General features: G+C 42.0%; 1 protein-coding gene across 1 annotated transcript in view; it reads right to left on the bottom strand.

The window, feature by feature from the left end:
- Nucleotides 1-296: 296 nt before the first annotated feature.
- The window catches only part of GATB (glutamyl-tRNA amidotransferase subunit B), a 43,711-nt gene continuing 17,702 nt past the window's right edge, over nucleotides 297-26,305 (bottom strand). The window contains exons 4-13 of the mRNA XM_063422963.1: nucleotides 24,503-24,701; nucleotides 23,382-23,504; nucleotides 20,418-20,531; nucleotides 19,271-19,355; nucleotides 18,871-18,915; nucleotides 16,788-16,977; nucleotides 10,181-10,314; nucleotides 9,739-9,817; nucleotides 3,001-3,135; nucleotides 297-753 (exon numbers count right to left, since the gene is read on the bottom strand). Of these exons, the coding sequence (XP_063279033.1) occupies nucleotides 625-753; nucleotides 3,001-3,135; nucleotides 9,739-9,817; nucleotides 10,181-10,314; nucleotides 16,788-16,977; nucleotides 18,871-18,915; nucleotides 19,271-19,355; nucleotides 20,418-20,531; nucleotides 23,382-23,504; nucleotides 24,503-24,701 (1,233 nt within the window). The 3' untranslated portion in view covers nucleotides 297-624. The remainder of the gene's footprint in view (nucleotides 754-3,000; nucleotides 3,136-9,738; nucleotides 9,818-10,180; nucleotides 10,315-16,787; nucleotides 16,978-18,870; nucleotides 18,916-19,270; nucleotides 19,356-20,417; nucleotides 20,532-23,381; nucleotides 23,505-24,502; nucleotides 24,702-26,305) is intronic.

The following is a 26,305-nucleotide window of genomic DNA, read 5'->3' as shown; positions in this document are numbered from 1 at the left end:
GGCTGGCAGAAGCCCATCTGCTGTTCTGAACCTCTGAGGCCAGAATGGGATGTGACCCCCAGAAGGGCTCAGGCACACACCTCTCAGGCACTCCTCAGAACTGAGAGCAGGCAGCAGGTACGTGGGTGCAGAACTGGGAGAAGCCGAGCAAACAATCTTACAATCTCGATTACTTCTGGGTGTTTTAGTCATTGTTGCTGTTGTGCTCACACTGACAGTCAGTTACAGTGTGCATGCCCAGACTGAGTATTTGAGACTGTAAATTTCCCTTCTCATAAACAGGCAGACAGAAAAGCTGAGTTTGTACCTGCTTTATTAGAAAACTAACCCATGCACTTTCAGCTCTCTGCATACTCACAGACACCTCTGGGAGCTTGTTTCCCAGGGCTGTGTGGAAATCACATTTCCAAGTGCTACATCAAAGCACGGGAGATGCAGATGGCTGTATCCTGCTTTTCTCTGGCCCATTTGCCTTTGGCTGCTGCATCCAGGGAAGGCTGGGACTTCAGGCTGCTTGAAGTATAACCAACAAGCACAGTGCTGCACAGTGAGACACCAAAGTTCATTTGCAGACAGAATGAAGCACACGCTTCTTTAGTTGCTTGTGTGCTTTTTCTCTTGTGGCTACTCTGATAGCTTCTTCTCTAATAATTGCTTCACCAGAACAGGATTGGACCGTCCTTGTGTCTTCCTTTGTACCAGACCAATTAACTTATTTAGAACTTTTCGATTTCCTGCCTTTATTGCCATAACCTTTAAAGAAAAAAATGCAACAGACACATTGTTACAGGAAAACCGAACATCTTCACTCATTCCCAACCAAGATATGAATATTTTTGTTCTTTTGACTATTGTGATAAAAGACTGCATTTTAGGCTAAAGTTTTATTTATAAAAATTGCCTTTAGCTTTGCAATAAGCTCCTGCTCTGCTCCCATGGGAGACCAGCAAGAGTCCCTACAGCAGCAGGGCCGTACAACTAATAGAAAGAGCTCCTCTTATTGAAAGAGTCAGAAGACACTTTTGGATTTTATAGTGTCTGCAGCTTGAACAGCAACTTCCTGGGAAAGAGCCAGAGAAGTGAGATGGACTTTCCTTGCTAACAGGATCTACTGTTTTACTGAACATAATGTCCTGTAACAACAGATAATTTGCATTGAATCAAAATCTATTTAATAATATTGGTGAGGTCCTTCAAGCGCACACGTAGGTGTTTTTTATTTCCTTCAAGTGCATAATCCTTTGCAACAAGATGATTAATTTAACTGGTCAATTATGACCTCCTATCAGACAGCCTTTAATACACAATCATCTGCTGCATTGCAAGGCCATGTTTAAAAGCTGAAAGGATCAGAGATTTCACCTTTGGGCCTTCTTAAAGGAGATGCTACTGCTGAAAGACAAGCATCTGGCCTTCCTACTGTTTGTGGGGCAGAGAAGGCATTCTCTACCTTGTCAGAGTACCGGGCAGAACACAATAGATGCAGAGAAACAGGATGACGTATTTGCAGATATGCAGGGAAGGGCTGCAAACACAGGAGCCGTGCACTGTGCCAATACCAAATTCAGATGCAAATACTGCTTCTCATTACAGTCTTTGAATTATTGCCAGTCTAAAGTCTTCTCTGTTACACAGTGGAAAGGACTCATTACTGTGGATCTGCTAGAAATTACCTATGTGGGGCAGAGTGCGATACAGTCCCAGTCCTGCACAGTTATAAAGTGCTCAGTGTTGGTCTGAGCAGCTGTTTAGAAGCTATTTCCTTTTGAAAAAAGTTACTCTCAAAACACATTGAAGTAGGAGTCTGGTTATGGACCTTCAGCTCCTGCACTTCCCAGTCAGTTCTAACATTCTCTCCCTCCCTGCCTGTGCTTTCATACCAGCCTGAAACACAGCAGCACTTCTATCAGGCTCTGCAAATGAGTCAAGTCGGATGGAGGTCATGCCGACCTACTGCAAGCTCATTTTATCAAAAGCTCTTGCAGAGCTGTTAGCATCCCCCAATGAGATCTGGAGTGGGTGGTATTGTTCTCAAAAGATGTTAATGTTTTTTTCGAAGTGGCAAATGGAGCTAGACATTGTTTATATTAGAAGCATGCTATTCACTTCTGCTTTTACATTTTTGCTCCAGAGAATATATAAGCACTTGTTTTCATTTCGCTTTTTATAAAGCAGATTATATAGACTCTGTCAAGATCCCTTCCCACTCCTCCCTTTCATGATCAACAAGGGTTTTTTCCATTTTTTTCCAGCCCAGACCTTGTTAGGCTGAGCCACACTGGCTGCTGTGTGTCTTTCCAAGGAGATGGGAAAGAGCCAATCATCCCCAATGAATGGGCATTCATTGGAATGGGCGGAATGGGCAGCAGCTGTGGAGCCACTGCTGCTGCCACAGGGCTCTGACTCCTCCCCACCCCACAGCCACTGTCAGGCAGGAGCGCCAGTGAGGCTCCTCTCCTTGGCAGTGGACAGAGACAAGGACATGGCAGAAAGTCAGGTGCAAGTAGAATTTCTGCCTTGTCAGCTCTGATACAGTCTGTAATTCCATGACTAATATATGCCTTGCTGGCAAGTAACTTCAGTCTCCAGCTTCAGAAGAGTTTAAAAGTGTTGCCCCAATATCACAACAGATGACAAAAAAATCAGAGTTATGTGGCTGGGTGGCAGGGTCAGGTTAATGGCAGTACAGCTGGAGAGGGACAGGGCTCTGCAGTTTTGCTTTCCTGCATTAAAGTTTTATGGGCTCTCAGAATGACTTAGCACATTAGCCAGACCGGTAATTTGTTTTGCGGATCATTTTGTGTAAGCTTCAGTTTCAAAAAACCCACTTAGTAAAATAAGAAAGAAGAAAAGCCTGATAATATCTTGGCAGCAGCTTTACTGCTCTGGCTCTAAAGCTCAAATGCCATCAAAAAGGAAAAAAAAAGGAGGCTATTTTAACCCCCTTTCAGAGTTACAGACTGCCACAGTGCAGAAGGTTCCCAGCACCATCATAATCACCTCATTTTCTTGTCCATCAATCACTGCCTGACAGATCTGTTCAAGCTCTTTCTGATCCCGTAACAGTTCAAGTTTCTGTTCTTTAACAATTTCAAGGGGAGTCTTCCCTTCTCCCTTCCACAGTTCTGCGAACACCTGAAAATCACAAAAAAAGCAGCAAAGGTCAGTGGCTTGACTTACCAGCATTATTTACATGCAGAATTTCGGTTATGGATCCAAGAAGCCCTATTTTCGCTAAGAGGAGATTGTCTAAACGTGAACAAGCCCAAGATTAATCATGTGACTCTCTGAAAGAGCCCTCATACCCCTCTCCTTTTCTGCCAGCTGTACTGAGACAAAGCATTGCCACTTCCTGCAGTCCAGGTTAATGGTTCACAGCAGGTGCTGTGCAGCCTCCTGCAGTCCGGGCCCTGCCTGCTCCCCCAGTGCCAGGGTCTCTCCAGGGGGATTTTCTGAGCACAGCCCCCTATTCCTCATGCCTGGAGCTGCCACTCCCTGGCTGGGAGAGGAGCCACCACAACAGGGAGGGCTGCAAGGCTGCTCCTCCATCAGTACTCCTGCTCTTCTCACATCATTCACAGAACTGCCTGGGAGCAGCAAGGAAATGCATCTCCATGAGCAATGACTCTGCCTGGGAACTGACGATTAGCTGACTATTGCACCAAGTACAATCCCAGGTAACTCATCCCATTACCAGTCCACTCCAGCAGGCTGTAATGAGGATATGTATGACAAAGCAGAAGAAAAATGGTGCCAAGCAGAATGAATGCAGCAGCTCCAGCCCACCTATGCATCATCTCCAAGTACTGGACTGCTGGGCAAACCCAGGCCTGTGGAATAATCACTTGTTAATGCTAGTGTTTTCCTACACTGCAGCAGGGCTACTGCACTGGAATACACTTGAGAGGAGAGAACATTTATAAAAAACCAATTTCCTTGGGCAGTCATTTTCCGTATTCCCTTTGCTTTTATTTCAGGCCATGGGAGGAGAGTAAGAAAACCCTTATTAAAACAGCTCGTTGTGCTCCATCCTGAGCTGAAGATATAATTGTATGTTTGGGCCATTGCTGTGTCCCAATATGGAAATGAATGTCATGTCAAAGTTTCAGCACTAAATATTCCCTGTAGGATGAAGAAGCGGCTGGCATAGGAAGACAAGGAGGGGCATTCAAACAGCATATTAAATAATTTGCAGGGCAGCAAGAGAACTCAGGCAGAATGAAGCACATAGGATGGGATCTTAATTACCCCAGCAATTTGCTTCAGCATGACAAATTTTCAGGTACAAAAGACCTTTGGTTAAAGAGTTCTCAAGTCACAGCAAGTATTTAAGAACCGTGCATTCATACCATTGCTACAATAGGATATTTGTTTGCCAGTGGCACTCTGAAGCTTTTTATCGGATCTTATCAACTCTTCTGGAGACCTTGTGAGAGGGTAATGACACATGGCTGTATTATGGCAGCTACATCTTAATTTTTCCTTGTGAGAGGGCCAAAGGCAGATGACAATACTGAAGTTACTGATAAGCAGCCATAGTTTCAATAGCTAGAAGTAAAGCTTTCAGATCCTTTCACACAGCACTTAGAAGATGGCCAGGGTATCAGACCCAGTCAACATGGGTTTACAAAGGGTAGGTCATGTCTGACCAACCTGGTCTCCTTCTATGACCAGGTAACTCGTCTGGTAGATGCAGGAAAGGCTGTGGATGTTGTCTATTTAGACTTCAGCAAGGCCTTTGATACTGTCTCCCATAGCATACTCCTATATAAGCTGGCAGCCCACGGCTTGGACAGGAGCACTCTGTGCTGGGTTAGGAACCGGCTGCATGGCCGGGCCCAGAGAGTGATGGTGAATAGTGCAGCATCCAGCAGGGGCCAGTCACCAGTGGTGTCCCTCAGGGGTCTGTACTGGGACCAGTTCTATTTAATATTTTTATAGATGACATGGATGAGGGCACTGAGTCCTTCATTAGTAAATTTGCAGACGACACTAAGCTGGGAGCATGTGTTGATCTGTTGGAAGGGAAGAGGGCTCTGCAGAGACTTAGATCAGTTGGATGGATGGGCAGAGTCCAACAGCATGAAGTTTAATAAGTCTAAGTGTCGAGTTCTACATTTTGGCCACAAAAATCCCCTACAGGGTTACAGGCTGGGTACAGTGTGGCTGGACAGTGTTCAGGCAGAAAGGGACCTGGGGGTGCTGGTCGACAGCCGGTTGGATATGAGCCAGCAGAGTGCCTTGGTGGCCAAGAAGGCCAATGGCATCCTGGCCTGCATTAGGAATTGTGTGACCAGCAGGAGCAGGGAGGTCATTCTTCCCCTGTACTCGGCGCTGGTGAGACCACACCTTGAGTACTGTGTCCAGTTCTGGGCCCCTCCGTTTAGGAAGGATATTGAGATGCTTGAGCGTGTCCAGAGGAGGGCAACAAGGCTGGTGAGGGGCTTGGAACACAAACCCTGTGAAGAACGCTTGAAGGAGCTGGGGTTGTTTAGCCTGGAGAAGAGGAGGCTTAGAGGTGACCTTATTGCTCTCTACAACTTCCTGAGGGGAGGTTGTAGACAGGTGGGGGTCGGTCTCTTCCACCGGGCAGAACAAGGGGACACAGTCTTAAGCTACGTCAGGGAAGGTACAGGTTAGATATTAGGAAAAAAATTTTCACTGAAAGAATAATAAAGCACTGGAATTGTCTTCCCAGGGAGGTGGTGGAGTCACCATCTCTGGATGTGTTTAATAAAAGACTGGACATGGCACTTAGTGCTGTAGTCTAGTTGAGGTGTTAAGGCATAGGTTGGACTTGATGATCTTAGAGGTCTCTTCCAACCTCATTATTCTGTGATTATACTGAATAAATCAGTACTGTATATGATGTCTTCTACAAGATCTTCCTTCTAGTGTAATATTTAAAAAATCAACATGCCAGTGCTACATGGAATAACCCTAGAAATAAATATATAATATCCAACAGAGATTCAGCCTGTTGGCTGCTTGCCTTTTTTTATGGTGGTGTTTTCTTGGTGGTTTTTTTCTGGGGGGGCGCGGTTCTTGTTTGTTTGTTTGGTGGGTTTTTGTTGTTGTTGCACTCCATTGCTATTCCAGGCAACCCATCTGCTTCTTCTCTGAGGGATGAAGAAAGGTTTCTCTGTCCTGGAGGCCTCCCAAGGCACCCATACTGTATGTCACCCCTCAGAATGAGCCCTGTCCTCGCCAGCCACAGCACAGCCTCTAGCAAAACACCTTGGAATGTCTAAAGTACCGCGCAAATCAGAGTGGACAACAAATAAGCCCTTTCAGTCTCCAGGAAAAAGGCAGACAGGATTTTTAGGACTGGTACGTATTCCAGCAGGATGCCATGGGCTGCAGGAAGAGGAAATCTGCAATGAACAGAATCTGTGCAGCCAACCATAGCAGAGTTACCCAGGAGCAATACAAACATCAGGCTGACTTAGATCAGGGACAGGACAGCTTGACAGAGAGAGATCCAGCTCTGATTCCCTGTTATGCCTATGCCAAATATTTCCTGGCACTGACGAAAGCTTGCCCATTAGAAACCCTGAAGGGACCAGATTTTCTCTGTGACAGCTGCATCATGTGTCCCTTTCCATTTGGTAACAAGCATCTCCACTTAGTAGAGCAACAATGTTATCAAGGCCCTTGCTTGTTTACAGGTATATAGGAAAGCAGAAAGAGATGTGGCCAAGACCTGTCACAAGACGCACTTTTAAAAAATGTGTTTCTTCACTTGGCAAGGAGTACGAATCTAAAGAAAGCAGTTTAAAAAATTGTTTCAGCTCATTTGCACAAAATTCCTGCACCTGCACAGGAGGATCAAATTATGAAGTCTCCAGAGCCAAAACGTGAATCTCAGGCCTCATTTCCATCACTGGAATCTCAGTAGCTTCTACTATTGATTCTTGCCTGAGCGTGATTAGATTTTAATGATGTTCTGTAGTCTCCACCTATGCAGGCATAACAGCATTGGTCAAGATGAATTAATCAGGACTTACATGTCTGGCTGTCATGGGCATCATATCAAACATTTTGCAACTGGTGACCGCGCCAGCTAACTGCTGTGCCTAAGAATGCTCCAACTGGAAATCCTATCTGCAGTGATCTGCTGCCAAGGGCAGGAGGAAAGCAGCAGGCAGCATCACTCCAGCAAGTCCTGTGGGCACCTCTCCTTCCAGTGACGGAAGCCTTCACGTCTGGCAGGTGTTCCTCAGCCTCTCAGAGAAGCAGGGGACAGGTTGGGTCCAGTCCTCCAGATGGTGTATTCGTAATTGTCAAAGCAGATGGTTCTGTTTAGATCTGGTACTGTACTCATTTCCCTGCTATCTACTTTAAAGTAGGGGTGCCAACCAGGTCTGTTGAAGTTATTCCTACGTGGGTGACTTATGCAACTGCAGCTGCCAGCAAAACCTAAGGTCTGCTCTGTTCCACAGCCTGCTGGGTATGGATTCCCCATGAACCAGTGACAAGTGTGTCTGCACGGAGTTGCTCCACCATGGCTCTTGGCAGCAGGGACAAGTTTTCACTTCCCTGGCCCAGGAACCAGCCTCCTCCCATAATGCCATAACTCAAAGGCAGGTCTGTTATGCCAGACACTGACCTGCTGCCAGCCTGGCAACTTGAGGAGCAAGGCCCATTGCAGGCACATTCCCCATCAGACTGGTTTCAGCCCTGGGTGAGCAGCACTTACTCCTCGCACCGTGGGCTTCAAAATGGTGCCTCTGGGCTGGGCCACAGGCAGTGTGTATCCACCTGATCCAGGACATGCTCACCCACAGCCCCACATGCCAGCAGAGCTGGAAGCTGCTCCCTCCTTTGGACAGGCATGCCAGCCTGGAACTGCTTCGGAGACCTCTGGAGTGGGACACTATGTTTGATGGCAAATTGGGCCTGAGCTCTGTAATTACCTACATGGTAATTACGTGAGCACACAGTGCCCTTGGCATCGCATCCTACCACACAACGCTCGGTGTGTACAGACAGTGCTCACAGCTTTTTTCTGCCTGTTTTACTGCCTTAGCAGAGCCCAAACACAAAACCTTTTAAATAATTTAAGTGGTTAACAGCTTCCTGCAGTGAGCATGTATATGCACACATGTCTGTGTGCTCACCCCATCGAACCCTTCCATCCCTCCCCATTGGATCGGTGTCTGCCACTGCAGATCATGCTCCCCTCCCCAAGAGCTGCAATTCATCTGCTGGTGTGTATATATAGCCCTTCCTGCCCTCGGGCCATCCAGCGTCTCTGCCTACTGCTGAGAATTGTTACAAACATTTGTTACTCTCCTGACATCTAGGCAACCAAAATACTTTTCTAAATGTGGCAAGGTTTCTGCAGTTTGATAGCATCATCACTCGGTGAGGGCAAACACTACTGCGATTTCTGGGTCCAGTTTCAGATCACTGGGGACAACATGCACATTACAAGGAGTTGGTAATTAAACAACAAATGCATTTCTGAAATTCTTGACACTTCATAACCTGTCAGAAGTGCCTGGCACACAAATATATCACAAAGCAGAAAATCCCATAGAAGACCCTATCCCTACCTCCACAAGGAAGAGACTTCAGACTGAAGTTCTGAAGCTTTCTTTTCAAACACAGACACCAAACTGATGGGTGTGCCACAACCCTGCAAGCACAGAGCTGCTCTGCATTCCAGTGCTTTTCCTATTAATACTTTATCTCCTTTTTGAAGCTTTTACTTTTCGAATACAAAATTTCCAACCACACATGCCTGAAGCCAGGCACTTAAATCCCTATTTATGATGCTTGTCTTATGCAGCTGGCTATCCACAGACACAGACCAAATTAATTAAGAACCACAAGCATCTGCAAAAAAAGAAAATAAACTAGAAAGTTCATTCACAGTTCATTAACAGTTTCACTGATAAAAACTGAAACAGTCACCTAATGCACTTATCTACAGAATAATAATTAATCTGAAAAGACCAATCATTCCACATAAATGAGCTTGCAGCAATTTAAGGTGAATGACTGATTATGGCCCATCACAAAAAAGCCTCTAAATTTTGTCTACCAACACAGCAGTACTGTTCCCATCATAATCAGTTCACAATTTTAGATATAAATCATCAAGAGCTGATTTTTCAGACTTAGGTAAGATGGAAAAAAACCTCCAGCTTTACTTGTTTGAGAGCTTCATGACAGCACTTGCTCAAAGAAGCAAGGATAAAAGAAAGGCCAGACCTCTGCCACTTTTGACTCAGATACGCCAATGCAGAACTCCTTTTGTGACTACACTTGGATGAATTCTATCCTTTGCCATGTGCTAATGCTTGGGAACGTAGACCTTACTGTCTCCAGGAATCTAGAAATTGATACCGTGATCTTAACTGCAAGCCATGGATTAGCCCCCCACTGACCCTTCATGAAGGCCTGACTGGAACAGTGAAATCGAGATCTCCTGTCTGCTCTGTTCAGAAGCAGGATTTATTTGAGTTCAGTTCACATTGTTTCAGTCTACTATTAGGCTTCTGCCCCCTTCTAACAGGGAATATGCAGATATAGCTCTAGGATTATATACACACATAAGGCACTTGCATCTATTATATGCATTTAGTATAGATACAGAAATTATCCTTTACCAACACTCTAATTACCCTTTAAAGCAACCATTGTACTGGTACACAATGATTATAAATTTGCTACACAACTGAAATAAGCAGCCACAGATCCAGAGTACAGCAAAATCAAAAAGGTACTTACCTGCTTTGCTGCTGTAGAAGAAATTTCTTTTTTTTCTAGAAGGTTCAAGAGTTCAGCCAGAAGAAAAGAACTGACTGGGCTAGGGAAAAAGTGGGCAGACATTAGCTCAGAGAATAAGGTGACCTATAATAATGTATCTGTTACTGCTGCTTGCCTAAAGATCAAAGAGTTTAGTATGACAAGCTGTTTTTCCTCATGTTTGGTACTAATGGACTGACTATGCCTTTCCATCATAGCACTCTAAAGACTGACTGCTGCTCATGATCCTCTTCTCTGCCACATATTTGTCTAACTCCATTCAGCAGGACAGAGCGAAGGAATGCCTGGAGTAACAAACTTCACAGGTAGCAACTAAAGCAGCCATGAGCAATGGAGTGACATGGTACTAGTCATGAGAAAAGGATCACTTTGCCTCACTACTGTAGCAATGAAGAAGACTGACCTTTCCTTTACTGTAAGGGAATGTTGTTTCAAGTAACTGAGCAGGTCATTCAGAATCCAGCCGATTACCTTCTTTGGCTTCATTTGGGTCTGTTTTACCACACTTTCAAAGAATTCTGCTAGTCCGTCTTCATTCTGTTTAAGAAAAGTTAAAGGTATCAAAGGGATACTGGAGGGCAAACGTGATTACAGAATCACACAATCGTTAGGATTGGAAGGGACCTCTGGAGATCATCCAGTCCAACCCCTCTGCCAAGGCAGGGTCACCTGGAGCAGGTGACAGAAGTTAGAGTTTACAATTAATTATACAATTATACTCGGCATATAAATGCTCAGTTCTAAAGCAAACAGTTGTGAATTCACTGGACAGTGACAAGACTTAGGAGTAGTTTTACTTGTAACAGCAAACAATCTTATGCTTTGAACAGGAACATACAGTTTATCTGTCATCCTGTCTGGTGAAACTTCCAACAAATAAGTGATCATTTTTCTCTTAATGCCTCCCTAAAATTAGCATTTGCACAGAAGCTTTCTCACCTTTGCAAGTGTTTTATGTATAATGCTAGAAAATACAATGCTGCCATCTCACAGGCTGTCTTACTCTTTACATACCTTTTACCAAGAAGAGCCTTTTCCTGAAATTGTCTGCAGCTACTTCACTTTTGATCTTGAAATCACTTCTATTTATTTTGGATTGAATTAATAAGTTTAGCTTACATTTACCCTCAGTGATATGGAAAGGTCATATGTAAGAAGCAGAGGTTTATTTTTCCATTTTTTTTCCGAGAAGCTATGGTAAGCTTTTGCTCAGCACACTAAAAGCTCAGAAGATACAACAGTGGGAGATTCAATTTATAGCCTAAGTGAATTCTGAGATTGTTTTTAGAAGAACAGATACTGTGCAGTCTGTTGAATGCTGTGGTGTTTGTCATCAAGGCATTGATGGACCTTTACATGCAGCACAGAACTCATTAAGTTTACTGAGGACTGAAGAGGTATGAAGTGGCAGCTCCTTCCTTTTAAAGGAGAAATCCTAATCCAGCATGCCACTGGACTTCTGCAGTATGTGCTATAAACACACAGAAGGACAAGCCAGCTCTCAGAAGTCAGGAGGTAACAGCTTAGCCAAGGAGCTAATTCTAAGTGTACAGTCATCACAGCAAAAACATTTCTCAATCACATACTGACTGCAGCCAGATCTCTCAACAGTTATGAGCAAAAAGAGAGCAGGGCAACCAAAAACAAAGCCTGAGCTCCACTCACATCCCACCAAAACAGTGTCATTTGTCCTTGTTAAAGGCCATTTACTGCCATAGCAGTATAGAATTTTGGACTTTCCTTCTCCAAACTTTCACAACACAAACTTCCTAAAGCTCTGGATACCACATTTTTCATTAATAATGACGACTTTTGATGGCTTTTGAGAAGACTGAAAACTACTGATCTCTATTCTGTAAAACAGAACAAAATTTACCTAGATTAATGTCTGTGCTGTAAAACTGGTGTGACAAAAATCAGACCCATCCCCTTTACCTTCAGACTATGACCAAAGAAACCAAGTTGTCAGTCTGGGAAACTACTGAGGTCTTTTGTGAACCAAGGTAAACCTTCTAACTCCCACTAGTTATCTATCTAATATACACACACATCATTCTCTTCTTCTCCAGCATTCTAATTTAACTGACAGTTACTCCCTAATCAAATTATGAAAAACTAAGGCTAAACAGACTAGAGGAATAAATTCAACTTAAACAGTAAAGGAATGACATGATTACCAAAGCACAGTAAACTTGATTAAAAACTGTGTATGTTAAGCAGAATTCCTAGAATGATGTATTGCCAAGTACTGAACTCTTTCTAATTCACCACAGGATTCAACAGCACAAACAAACACTCATTATTTAAATAGTGGGTTCCTTTACACAGCAACGATTGTCCAATCTAGGTATGAAAAAAGTGAGCATGTCTGAGTGCTGGTTTCTTTACAAATGCTGCAGCAGGTTTTATAAACATTCCAGGCAGAGTAGGTCTAGCTACAACATTATGCCCAGGCAAATAATGTCTACAGATGCCACATGTCTGAATGCAGCTACACAGCTCAGACGCAGCACGTCCAGCACTTCCCTTCATGTACAGGCTACAGAATGTATCCCTAGCAGTGGGCACATCCACATTTCTGGATACTTACAGGCTGGCTGGAGTTACAGTTCTGATCCTGCTGCCAGACCTTAAAAAAAATCAAGGACAAACATATGCAGCCTTTGCATTTTAATCAGATGTTTTCCAGGCAGCAAGTGCAGAAAAGCCCAGGAAAACTCTGGGAGACAGACTTGCATATGTTATCAAGTCTCTGAACCCCATACTCATCACTTGTGCACACATAACCAGATACATTCTCCAAAATTCCCTTGCATTTCACTTTGGTTTTTTTAAAGTGACTGTCATTTTCTGTAGCCAAAGAGAAGGAAAACCCAGTAATGCTAGACTGAAGTAAGTAAGGCAGAGTGTCAAAACATCAGAATGACTGACAGAAATGAAACATTTTCCTTATATTCTTGTCATATTAAAAAAATGCAGTCATAACTTGATTAGCTTCAATTTCTAGATACTGCACTACTTGACTTTAATTTGGTTTACATTTTGGTAAACTTTCTTCCTGCCAAATTCACTCCAGCTACCAGCACACTCACAGACCTGTCCCTTGCGGCAAATCTGAGCTGAAAACCACTGCATGCTCCAACATGCTGGATTCACAGGAATGCTGACTGCCTGTTCTCTCTTCATTCTGAATATTCTAAACTTCACTGAAAGAAAACCAGAAATCTGGAATACTAGCATCATGTTTGTGATCCAGGCCACTCCGTGCTCCCATTGGACACCAAATATGCTGTAATTTATTTATGCGAGTCTCACTGGCACGAAACTTGACATACCAATATTTCAATCAGATGCAAATTTCTTTCTTAAAAATGGATTAAAATGATAATTTCATAGCACCAAGATGTAAAAAACCCTAGCAGTGTAGTGATTTCAGGTACCCTTTAAACAAGCTTAAAACAATATTTTATTTTACATAATACCAGGCGTACACTCTTTAGGGACATTGGGACTGTAATGCAAACTTATACTTTTAAAGACCAATAATGTTTCCCAAAGAACTAAAGAAGAAAACTGCTTCAATGTTCACAAGTAAAATGTCATTTGCTGCTTTGTTATTCCCATTTTCACCATCACATCTCCTATAATAACCAACTGTGACGTAACAACTGCTGCAAAAATGTACAAGCTGTCAGGGTAAAAAAAACCCAGAACATCCAGTAGACAAACAAAGTTCAAACTTTTTCCTAAAGCTTCTTGTAAAATTATTTGAATTCTAAAAATTAGCACAAGTTCATCTGCACACTAACGTATGAGAAAGGCATGGCATAAAACAAAATGGTCAAAACCAATTTCTCCAGCAACCCACTTCTGACTGTTTGAAGGAGTCACCAATGTGATTGTTTCACCAGGGCAATCAGCCCAAACGGAACAGCCACTTTTATCTGAGTAAGCTGAAGAACAGTAGATGCACAGGAAGACTTGGAATTCACATGACAAAGGAAGTGATCAGACTGGTTTTTTCTCATGCTGTACAGTGACAATTGCTGTATTTTCTGGTTGGCCCTCAGCACACATTTTGAAAATGAAGCATTGGGTTAACCCATTAATATATTAATGTCTACATTAATGTCTACGCCAATAGATCTTATTTTTTTACTGAACAGATAGGAAGATGAACATACTGTGACACCATAACTGGCAAAATTGTCAGAGATCCTTCCTGACTGATGTATCTGCTGGCTTACCAGTTTACAGAGCATGTAGAAATTCAATGAAGAAACTGAGTACCCAAATACCATGGAGTCTACATGGCTCAAAGAATTATAATCTTATGAGTAAGAATAGTTTTGCATGATGAAAAATCAAAAACATAGTTTATTTCTGCAATTCATATAAAACTGCCAAAAAATGAAGCCATTTACATTTAAGGCATTTCAGACATGAAGACATTAATAGGGTACTTCTTCCCTTTCAGTACATGCTGTATTAGACAGAGGAGGAATCTCAGTTTTTCAGCACCACGGTAAGTACAGGCAGCTCCTGCATATGAGGACAAAGCTCTGGAAGCAAGCTCAGGAGCTAACCCCTGCGTGCTGCTGCACGTATGTTTGATTGTAACTTCAGCACAAAATCTTTATCGAGTTGGTACAGAACACACTTTGCATTTTAGAGCCATTCCTCTACAACTGCCATTTATTTAATGAGCACTCCTGGGTGCTCTAACCTGAAGGAATGCTCATTAGATGTGTGCATCTGGCCCTGTCAGCAATCCCGTGCAGCCTCTGATGCAAGCTGAACGCAGTGCTGGACACGGCCCTTCCCGATGAATTAACGTTAACGGGTGTCCCAGTGCACAGGCAGGCAGCTCTGGTGGGGAGTGTGCAGGCTGACATTCTAATGCACAATAAAAAGAGACCTGCAACGTAGAACGTGCTCACTTCATGCATTCAAATGGATGCATTAGCTTATTGCAAGCTGAATCCCAAATTTCAGCTTGGAGCACATTAATTGTTTTACACGTTGCAAAAACGAAAAAAAGGAAAACGGGAAAAGCAAAGGCAATAAAGGCTTTCAGAGAACAGCTGAAAGAAAGTGCAGTTGATTAGGCAAATATATAAGGCTAGTTGGCAGAGATGACAGAAGCCACCCATATCAGCAACTTGATATGCACAAAAGGCGGGTGATGCCAAGTGAGAGGAGTGGGTGCCCTGGGTGTGGCTGCCATGGAGTTTATGTTCTAAAGAGGGTGCTGAGGTTTGAATTTGTGACAACAGCAATGCCAGCAACACACAGGTGTTCTGGCTACTGCTGAGCAGCACTTTCTTTTTCCACTCTGTCCCCCACAGCAAACATGCCAAGGAGAGCACAAAGGGAGGTGGGGGACACAGTCTAACAGCCAACCCAAACTGGTACTATTTCATGCCCTGCTCAACAAGGAAAACTGAGGGAACGGCATTTTGGGGGATGTAGTCAGTGTCACTGGCTGTAGACTGGCAGCACGTCACTCTGCTTGTGGGAGTGGTGAGTGATTGTATTTACATCACTTTTAGGTTTTCCTCTACTCTATTCCTTAAGTGTTTCTCAAAACAACAATCCTTACTTTTGTTTTTCCAAATCTCCTCCCTGTACTACTGGCTTGGAAGATGAGCAAGCAGCTGTAGTACTTAGCAGCTGACAGGACCAACACACTACAGAGAGGAAGAAGCAGAAAAATTCAGAAAAAAAGGATGCAGGACCTATCTACCCTTTCTACTCTTACGTTTATTTTAATATGTTAGAAATATGTGGACAAATGCATGCATGGACAGGAATACTGGCCGCAAAATCATGTTTTGCAGCTTATACAATGAAACAGAAAGGTAAGAACTGCTGACACCTCTTAATATTATGACTGCAGTCTTGTGACTTTGATGAGAATTATGACTCACCTGCCCACCAAACAGTCTGCAACTCACTAAAATGGCACAGCAGCACAAAAGCAGTTTTCCTAACAGCTTTCCTCAGAATGCAGAATAATTTTCTTTCTGTGGAATCAGCCTCTGTACAAGTGTATTAAATTACACACACACAAAAAAGGGATATGAGGTAGTTATGTGCACTGCTCTCCCTTCATTTATAGTCAAAGGAAAGGATCTCCTCCAGAGGACAATTTAAAGTACTTACAGTTCTGCTCTGAATCTCACTCTGAAAAAGTCCTTTTCCTTCTCTCTCCACTAATGACAGTGGTAACCAAAGCAGGACATTCTCCTAGCTTAGCTGAGTATGTGAAATGTCTAATCTAGGATAAGTATAGTAACTCCCTCCCCAGAGTTACCACTGTCAAAGAGAGATGGCAGTTTGCATTTAACAAGCTCATAGTCCTTTAGAATAATTTTGAGAGTTACCAGATTTTGCTGTCACTTCCTTATTTATAACTGTATTTGTCATGTCATGTCCCTTCTCCCCTCTTCTGAAGCTATCTCTGGTAAACTGCACTATGAGGTCACAGTTGATACTGTGCAACCATTGAGTATATTTCCCTAAGAATAAATCTGGGGGGAAGTAGAGGGAGTTTTTCGAATTACGTGGAAGGTAGGTCAAGGACGTCAAGGTTTAGACTTTGGATTTTGATTCATGTTCATTAAATATGGTCTGTGTGCGCAGCCTTGCAGCAGGCCCAGAGCTGAAGAGCAGACACTTGCTGGCAAGGGTCTGTATCCAGAAGCTGTACATTTGTTGCAGCCAGTCAGGGGTGCATCGATGTCCAGACAGACAAGATCAATATTAAGTACCAGTTATTCGACTGCGCTTTGCGTGAGAAACGCTTCTTGGCACACTGTGTCTGGTTCATTTTTTTCCACCATTCTATGGGTATGGCTCCAAAGTACCAAGTATGCATTGGACACACTTCCAAGTTAGAATATTCATAAGGACTGACAGCTGGTTAATATGACATTTGTAAATCTTTTCAAGAATTGTCCAACTCTGACGTTTCTAGGCTTATTTTAGCACTTGATCAATAGACCTACCAATAAGGTGAAGCTGTGTTCAGGAAGAATCCCATACTGTTCAACAAGCTTTTCTCTCTTCACACTGGGGAGGTCAGGAAGTCTCTCATGAATCCAATCAATATTTATCACTTGCTGATGGTTCATATTAGCTGGCAAAGATTTTGCATCATACAGAATCAATGGGGGAAGGTTTGGCTCTGGCATGAACCTAGTAAAAATGAAGAAAAACTCCTTTATAATTATTTTCACTTGGAAGCTGAACAACAAGGAATAAAATTTATATCACAAGTTTATACTTCTCTGAAAGTTGTATCACCCTTTCAACTAAACAAAATATTAAAAATTAATGACTTGGTATATCACTGGTAAGTAGAAAGATATTAAGGCCCCAAACTGTTGCAAAGCTTTTATTTTTTTTTTCAGGACTTTCCCACCAATTGTTAAAGAGTTCATAATACAGAAGGGGTAATTCAAACACTTCTGCACCAACAATAATAATAAACAGTCCCAACAGCACCAGTGAAAGATATGGAAACAGCCCACTCTTTCTGGCATCAAGCATAAATTACAGACCTGGACAAATATGGAAGTGGGCTGGCAGGGAAGAACTTGGATTGACAGCCAACTGCCAGGAGTGATCTGGGCAGGTTGCAACCTTTTCCAGACAAACTTCAAAAACCTTGATGAAATCTCATGCTGTGCTAAAAGCAAAGTTACTGTGCTCAGCAGGGTGCTATCACAGAACAAAAGGCTCCCTTAAAGAGAAGGCCAATTCAAATGACTCAAATAACTGCGATTGAAGCAGAAACTTCACTCTTACATGATGAAATGAGGGGTTCAAAACCACTAGAATAAAGGGCATTGGGCTATAATGATTTCTATTTAAAATCTGCCTAAACATGGATTTTAAGATTAATGGATAACGTGCAGCACTAAGACACAAAAAACCCTAAAAAACACAGTTTACTTTTAAATACTGTTCATAATCTTAGTACTAGTAATAATATTTACGGTCTTTTTTAGACTCATCAGCTTTGTCTAGGTTTTAATGAATCTTCTTTTGCATTTTTTAAAATTAGTCTTTTTAAATAAGCCGCATGCCTGCCCTTACCATAACAAGGAATTCACAAATGATCACTGCTGCATTTCTACAAAAACATAATCTAAAAGGCAGATTTAAATTCAAAGTTTGTGGGATGTTCTCAAAATTGTTGCTCTGCTGTAGCAAGATCAGTGGTAGAATATAATATCTAACAGCAACACAGAGCTGACAAAGCTAAGGGGTTCTGGAAGTTCTCCTGCAGAACAGCATGTCTCCTGCTGGAAAGTGAACTCTGGGAGTAATAGGAAGCTCTCTCTGGGATGCAAAGCTAGGGAACTACTGGGAGGATTGGCACTACAATGGCCCTAAGCAGCTGTGCTGCTGCCTTGCAGTGTTGCCTCAGAACTCATTTCCTGCTTTCCAACAGGATCCATGTGTTGTTCCCTTGGCCCTACAGTTAAATCCTTCCTGGGTGACTTTACAGTTCAGTGATTGTCATCTCACACTTATGGAAGGCAAAGTACCCAACAAGGTAACACCTTCATTAGGTCTGCAAAGAACTTCAAGGTAGAAACCTGCCTATGAAATGCTGACACCTTTCAATAACAGCTAGGATTTTCAAACAGTGTTTGTGATCTGTGATCACAGAATCTAAGCATGGAGAGGCAGGGCCTGGTAGCTGAAAACCGTTTCCCTCGTTTACTTAAAGCAGGTGCAATGCTGAACTCGGAATATTCTGATGTTTTATGTCAGGTATTCTTACGAATACACTTATACTGCCATAAAGTAAACCTTCAACTTTCCCACTCTGAGCTGAAGTACTCCCAGCCTAGTCTTTGGGACAGGTCCAGAGGTTTTACCAGAAATGAGACACAAATCCAGATCTGAACTGCTCAGACTAGCATGCATTTTGATAGGTCTCTGACCCTTCCAGTGGAAGGTAAACTTCCAACACATACTCACAGTACTGACTAACTTTACATCCTTATTACACTGGCTACACTTCAGAAATTTAGTAAATTCTCAGTTTGTGAAATGTTAAGTCTATTAAAAAAATACCGATAATCCTGTTTTGCTTCTTTGTCTCTCATTGGTACTGTGCACCTAAAATAAAAACAAAACAAGATGTGGTAAGAGATACATCACAGAACTAGTTTTATGGCAAAACCACAACCCAAAACCTCTCCCTCATGAAAATCAGGAGAGCCTCTTAAAACCACTTCAAAAAATAAGTGTAAGAGGGCAGTCGTTTTCACAGATAAGTCCTGATACAGCACACAATCTGTTGTGAAAAAGCCTCAGCCTGAAATTATTCCCCATGAGGAGGCTATACTTGTGAACATTAGCTTTACAAGACACAAGTTGAGCAACATTATATTACAACTCCTGATCATGTCAGTAGGTGTATGTGGGCACACAAAAGCAGCTATTCCTGTGTTCCTCCAAAATAAAAACTCACCCAAGCTTGGAATCAAAGGCTCTTGTTTCATTCAGAATTGTCCCTCCATTTTCAAGTTCTTCAATTTGCCTCTGTATTTCATAGTCTGACGTTAATAAAAGAGAAAAGAATAAGCTTGTTAGACTACACTATTAGCTTTAGTGCACTGCACTATTTAATTTTTCACTGCTACGCCACTGTTTTAACCTTGATGAAATCAACAGAAGTAGTTATAGGCAGAATTATCAGTCACTGTCTCTCCAGCATGGCTTCTTTCATTTTGTGTTTTTCTCATCTGGTTTCATTTCCTTTAAATGGAAACCATTTTCTCCCAGGCACTGCAGTCAAGTCATACATTGCTGGTGACCTTGCAGTCACCTAGTTCAGCTTTCTTTTGGAGATGTAACAATCAGCATTTTTTTCCTCATACCCAAGCTGCATCTGAACTTCACACACATCATGCACCATACTCAGGGAAAAACAATCATCTCCACTGGAGGACACAAAACCACTGCTACCATATTTCAGTACGTGCTAGGCACTGCACCAACTGCTTCATTCTTCTCATAGGCAGAGGTTTTACTGCAAAAAACCTGCAGACTAATGCCTGCTCCTCCAAGAGTATCCCATACTATGATTTATTCTGTCAGAGGGCAGCATGAGTGGGGCTACTCCATAAAGAGGGATAAGCCAGGAGTAGAGGGTGACCAGAGCCCAGGCCGTGCTCTCATGGTCTGATGCTGTCCCACAGCACTCTGAACAGCGTGAGCAGGAGCGGGTGCTACTAATAGAGTCTTCTGACAGGGCCAGTTGAGGTGAGGGCATGAGCTGAGTCCCGGGTCCACTCAGAGAGCTCAGGGAGAAGCAGAAGGAACTAAGTCCTGAGACAGGACTGGGAACAAGACTACAGAACAGGTCCAAGGTCTATCAGGAGACAGGACTGAAAACTGGCACTCCTGTGACACAGCCACTCAGGCAAGGTCTGAAGGTCCCAGCCTGAGCCTAAATGGAACTCCTGTACCCACAGGCAAGTCACATGGAGGAGACACCCAGGTGAAGCTCACCAGGGCATTTAAGGCAAATTACTGCATTCAGGAGCCTGATATATTTCATCTCAGACCACATAAAATACCTAAAATGCTCTTATAATGAAGCAACCACCGTTTACCTATTGCTTTTGCCAGAAATCGTAAGCTATTGATATTCTTCACTTCAGTCCTCACTCCATAAGGCTCTCCAGGATGATGCACAGAAACATTGGCATCCACTCTCAGCTGACCCTCTGTAAAAGGAAATTTTATTAACAGAACAGCTTGCCCTGTACACTGGAGTTAAGAACCTTGGCATGCATTAATAAACTGCATGTTATGTGCAGAGCCTTAATAGCAGACTTCTCTATGTTCAGAAAGGAGTAACAACCACTTCATCATAGCCTTCTGTTTGTGATTCCATCTCAAGGCACTGCCTTGAATCATTCAAAATAGTTTTAAATCATTGCTAATAATTCATCTCAGAAACTGCATGGTGCAGTGCAGCACAGATCCTCTAATCCATACAGTGAAAAGAGCTTCTGATTCACAGCTCTTAAATAAACGCCAGAATTAGACAAGCAAAGTGGTGGATTGTGAGCTTCCATTCCTCTCAAAGCAGCACAAAAATACCTTTTGGAATTACAATTTGATGGATATATACTACCCTAACATGGAACACAAGAACTTAAGGTTATGCTGAACAGATTTACTGAGGTGTTCTTAGAAATTTACAGCTCAAGGACAAAATGTGAGAAGCAGTTGATTTTTTTGTAATTCTCATCCTCTCCTTCAGGAAATTGCAGTCTTACCTCCCAAAATGTCCCTGGCTGCCAAAAACTGTACAAAGTTTTATATAAAAGTGTTGTGTACTCTCAGTCCAAAATGGACCAATCTCCTTAAAAAAATGTAACGACTCAACCACAAGGAAATCATAATTGTATCTTTCTAAGTATTGTCCCTCTAAAGACATCTCTTCTGAGAAGAAAAGATTTGCCACAGTTATCAGCTGCTGGGAATGCACAAACAGGAGAGGTTATATTACATTCTGGAATGTTAAGAAACATTATTTTCCCCATATTACACAGTGAACATCTGTAGCCTTTCCCTGTGTTTTTTTTAATTCATTTTTTAGTTTTAAATACAGATAAAAAGAAACAAATGCCTATTGATTGGATACATTATATGATAGAATTATAAATGAGTGCAAAATGACTCAGTGTTAAAACTGTGGAGACGCTATGGCTTCAGAACCCATTCCGGTCAATAGATTTAAATTGACCGGCGAGGCTTTGGTACAATTTGTAAAAGCAGGCTGGATGACAGCACATTAATTTCCTCTGTCTTCACAGAGCCTTGCCAGACATGCAAATGAGACAAAGATGCTGGAATGACCCAACATCTCTTTCAAGGGAAGAGTTTTGCATGTGCTCCCTCTTTGGGGTGAAACTTGTACTTGTTCCAAACGAGGAATAGTCTTGTCATGTCCTTGCTTCATCTGAGACGTGACCCGTTTCTACTTGGATGTAGGTGTCAGTGTGACCAGACAATGAATTTAATCAGGCACACGTGAAACGTGAAAGACCCAGGCTGCAAAAGTTCAAAAAAAAAAAAAAAAAAAAAAGGCGGCTTTTTTTCTTTAAGCCTAGATTACTTTTCTTTCACTTTACAATGAAAGCATCTTTTCATCTATTTGTTGTTAATGAAATAACATCTGATAGAAACGGGCATGTCTTCACTGTACATGCAAAAGCCCCTAAAAACCCCTACTTAGAAAGAAAAAAAAAATCCAAATACTTTTATAGCTAACTACCCTGGAAGAAAAATATTTCCAATATTTTCTCAATATTTCCAATTTTCTCATATAAAGTCAGAAATCTCCCTGTGATAAAAGATATCACAGTGCAGTTCCAATGGCAATCTTAGGGCAAATTCAGTAGTGAAAAATGATTGTATACATGTATGCCCACACAAGGCCCTTGAAGAAGCATCCAAACTGGCTGCTTAATACTTATTTGACATGTGGGACACTTATGTGAGAACAGATTCAGAGAAATAGATAATGACTAGCTATTATTATTTCCCACTATATTAAATTAAAGTTGTGTAAGTAGCCAACATTTATTGGATCCCATTAATTGTGTGATACACAGACCACTCTGACTCAGTTTTTCAGGAGACATCCACTTGTATAATGGACTGAATTTGTTGCCAAATAGTGAGGCCAACTGTCACAGGCCAAAATATAGCTTACACTGTGAACACTAATAAGCAGCTGCTAATTGTGGATATGTGTGGAGGGATGAATGCCTGAAACCACTTACAAATTCTTAAGCAGATGTCTGCTATATGCTACCTGTAACCATGGGCTGGTTGTAATTGGTAACTTTAAGACTGAGGAAAAACGGCATGATCTGAATCTTATAATTAATGAGATAGAATCACAGTTAGGAGACTGAATGCAGGCTATGCTTCTGCACATCACCTACTGTGAAAATTGGAGCCTTAAAATTACAGAAAGAGCTGGTGTAAGCAACATTTGCTGCAAGAGGAAGTGATGTCAGAAAGATAGGTAATCTGGGCTAAAATTAAACCCAGCACCTATTTCTGTACATGCTGTTGTTTACTCCATCTCATCTATGACACCAGCACAAGTCTACTGCCTACATCAATTTATGATTAGCTGAGACCTGACACTTAGAAGATGATCCACGCTCCCACTGCTTTGTCTCTTTGTCCCTTCCATACTCTACAATTAATCCTTGCTACAGATCTTCTGTGCTGCAGTGCTGTGGCACACAAGATGGAGAGAGACAGGGAGAAGCACCACAGGAACTCTGAGGACGTTTCTTCCTGCCTAGCTTTATCCTGTAAAATTATTGTGTGAGTAAACGCAACATCTAGCATGGCAAAGCTCTGCAGACAAAGGCAGGCCTATAAGCATGGCAAACATTAGGACAGACTCTGAGAATTGTAAAGACAACAGCTAGAAAGGGCTATGCATTATAAGCAACCACAGAGCAGAATAACCAGAAGCTGCAAAACTCCTGCAAAATGCAGAGAACTACTGGTGACAGGGGAACATGCCTTCCTCCCCTCAGCACCTGCCATGACTGCCTGGCTGCTCCCAAGCGTTTGCAGAATGAGCTGAAGCTCTCTGACTGCTGCAGCTGCTTCTTCCCCACAGCACATATCAGGCTCCATGACAACCTCCATGAGACCGACTCCTATCAGGGAAAGAGACAGGAGATTTTCAACAATAGCTTTTGATCTTGGCATAAGAGAGTGCAACTGGCTAACAAATGAAAGAACTTGGGCTTCCTAAAAAAAAAAAAAAAAAAAAAGCATATAATACTACCCTCATGTATTATTTAGTAACTGCCGCAATGGGCCAAGCTACAGATTGCTATAAAAACTTTTCCTGATATTTTTTTAAAGTAATAGACAAACTGCAGGCAACTCTCCACCCTTTGATGACAAGCAGATCAGAAGGACCCATTCCTCTTCTGCCTTTCTCTAAAAGGACTCTCACTTAAAGATAGTTGGGTTCCAGATGCAAATTTATTTATCTTAAACCAACTTTGGAGCAGGCAGAACTGTAAACAGATATAGTCTAGTTTTTAGCTTCAGGACATAGCTTTCAAAGAATCTGAGCAGCCACAGCCCTCAGCTTCAATGGACACCAGAGTACTTCATCCCAGTTAGGCTAGGACAGCCAGTTGCTGCCCATGTTGTGCAGTCCTTTGGATCACTCCATTTACAATTTCCAAGTTGAAAGAGAAAATCTACATTTCTTCAAAGCTAATAATTAAAAGAAATGTCTGACTCATGCACCAACAGATTCCAACAGCTGCTCTTTCTATACACAAACTTGATTCACTATGTTATATTTTATTTTTTTTAACAACACATACAGTGCAGAGCTTAAATAGCTGAGTGGCTCTATGTGACTGACACAGTTTTGAGCAAATTGGAGCCAAGAGATTTCTAACTTGCTACTGCCAATTGCCATCAACCAACAGCAAATGAGAAAGGTTTACTGGCCATTAAAAAAAACAAGTATTCATCTGTTTCAAGTGTAACAGTAATTTCCACAAATTATTTTTTCAAGGAGAGAGCCATAAAGCTGTTTTTATTTTTTGCCTGTTTCCTGTCATCTATTTACCTTTAAAGACCCATCTTAACCCAAAAGAAGGAGAAAAATAGGAAAATAATCCAAGCCTACCAGCCCTATTCAAGTCCACAAGGGTTTGGCACCTTGAGTCATCATGGAGACTTTTTCCACTGTCTTGCTCCAACTGAATTTGTTTAATCCTCACAGTTTTGGTCACCATATGGTTCATCTTGTTATCTATGCAGAGACTGTATGACAGACTTCCATTCACTGCAATAGGAACTCTTTGCTGAGTGATTTGATAGCCAGCCTGTCAACAAAATTAGATTTATACTCAACTGAAACATTCACTTTTCAGAAAGCAGACCACGTGCAAATATAATTGACTAAGAACAAAACTGAAAATGCAACATCTTTCATAGTGATCTATATAAGAGGAGAGAATACATGTACATATAAATTCAAAAGTTACTCTTCTTAGATGGAAATGCTTGCTTAAGCTAGAAGATGAGTTAGAATTCAACATAACTGGAAGAAGTCTGAAAAAAATATGAGAGTGAAGTCTGGAAAAAAATATGAGGACTCCTCAATACAGATAAATATAGGACACCATACTAATGTGAAATAATCAATAATCAACTGCACAATCTCTTGCCAAGTATGACAGAATTCTGATACTGCCCTGGGGCAGGAAGTGGACTGGAGGAGGTTCTTCCACGCCTGTGGTCCCATGATCATGTTACATCTTGTTTGAAGCCAGTTACTGTACTTCCATCCCCAAGCTGGGGCTATAGCTCATCTTCCCAACAGGTTGCATATCCCTCTCTGTCTTTCCAAACTGTACTCATTAGAGGGGAGGAGAGAGAAGGGATAGAGGTGTAGAAATCAAGAAAATGAGAAAGCTCTAGTTCATTAATTTAGCAATTCAAAGACAAGACACTGCAACCCCATGTAAGGCACATGGCTGATAAATGCCACCTCATGCCCGGGACTCCACTCAAAGGGGAAACTGCTGGCCAAACTGTGGCTGCAAGGTATTGGAATAACTGCAGTGATGTAAAAATAGAGAAGTCAATCAATGACAGCTGAGGTGGGGTCCCCTTTGCTTCCTCCTACCTCACCTGCCTATGGCGCTAGTGGTGAAAAATTTTAAAAATTTAAAAAAAAAATTTTAAAAAGCCAGACAAAGTATTTGGGAGGAGTATTTGCATATTTTGCAGGGACAATGAGCTTACTCTAAAATCTAGAGATGGTGAATTCCAGGATGCTGCAGAGCAGTGGTCTGGCCCTGTCAACACCCCAATTTATATATGCAGTGAAGTGCATGACCTACTAGACATAATCACTGTAAGAAAAAATAGAGTAACTGACTCTCTGCAGCCTATGCTAATCACAGGCTCTTCTCATCTCCTAAAAGTTCTCATTAAAATGATTTTTTTAAAGCCTGAAATATTGAGTGACAATAAATAATATGAATCCCATTTCCCATCCAAAGCCCCATTTTCAGGAGTAACAATAATCTCATTGTCAAATGACCCTATGAGCTGGATTTATCTGTTCTAGTCAGCTCATTAGCCTAAACTCTGCATCTTATTACAGGGTTCCTGACTAGACTGTTCACTATGAAATGCAGGTCATGCAGTTTATTGTCAGTGCTTAAACTGCAGAAGTTAGTCAGTAAAAAGCCAGAATTACATGTTTCAAGCTAATAAAACATGTCAGCATCTCCCTGACCAAACCTCAATGCTTATGTGACCAGAGGATCCTGCAATTCATGTTGGCAGAGAACCACAGTTTATTCCACTTCAGCTGTTCTCTAGGACACACGGATATGGATTCTTTCCCAGGACAACATGCACCTATATGGCTGCTATCACTAGACCGATAGCAGCAGACATCACAAGAATATGAGAG

Source organism: Prinia subflava, chromosome Z (genome assembly GCF_021018805.1).
Source record: "Prinia subflava isolate CZ2003 ecotype Zambia chromosome Z, Cam_Psub_1.2, whole genome shotgun sequence".
NCBI lineage: Eukaryota > Metazoa > Chordata > Aves > Passeriformes > Cisticolidae > Prinia > Prinia subflava.
This window is presented reverse-complemented; position numbering and strand designations above follow the sequence as displayed.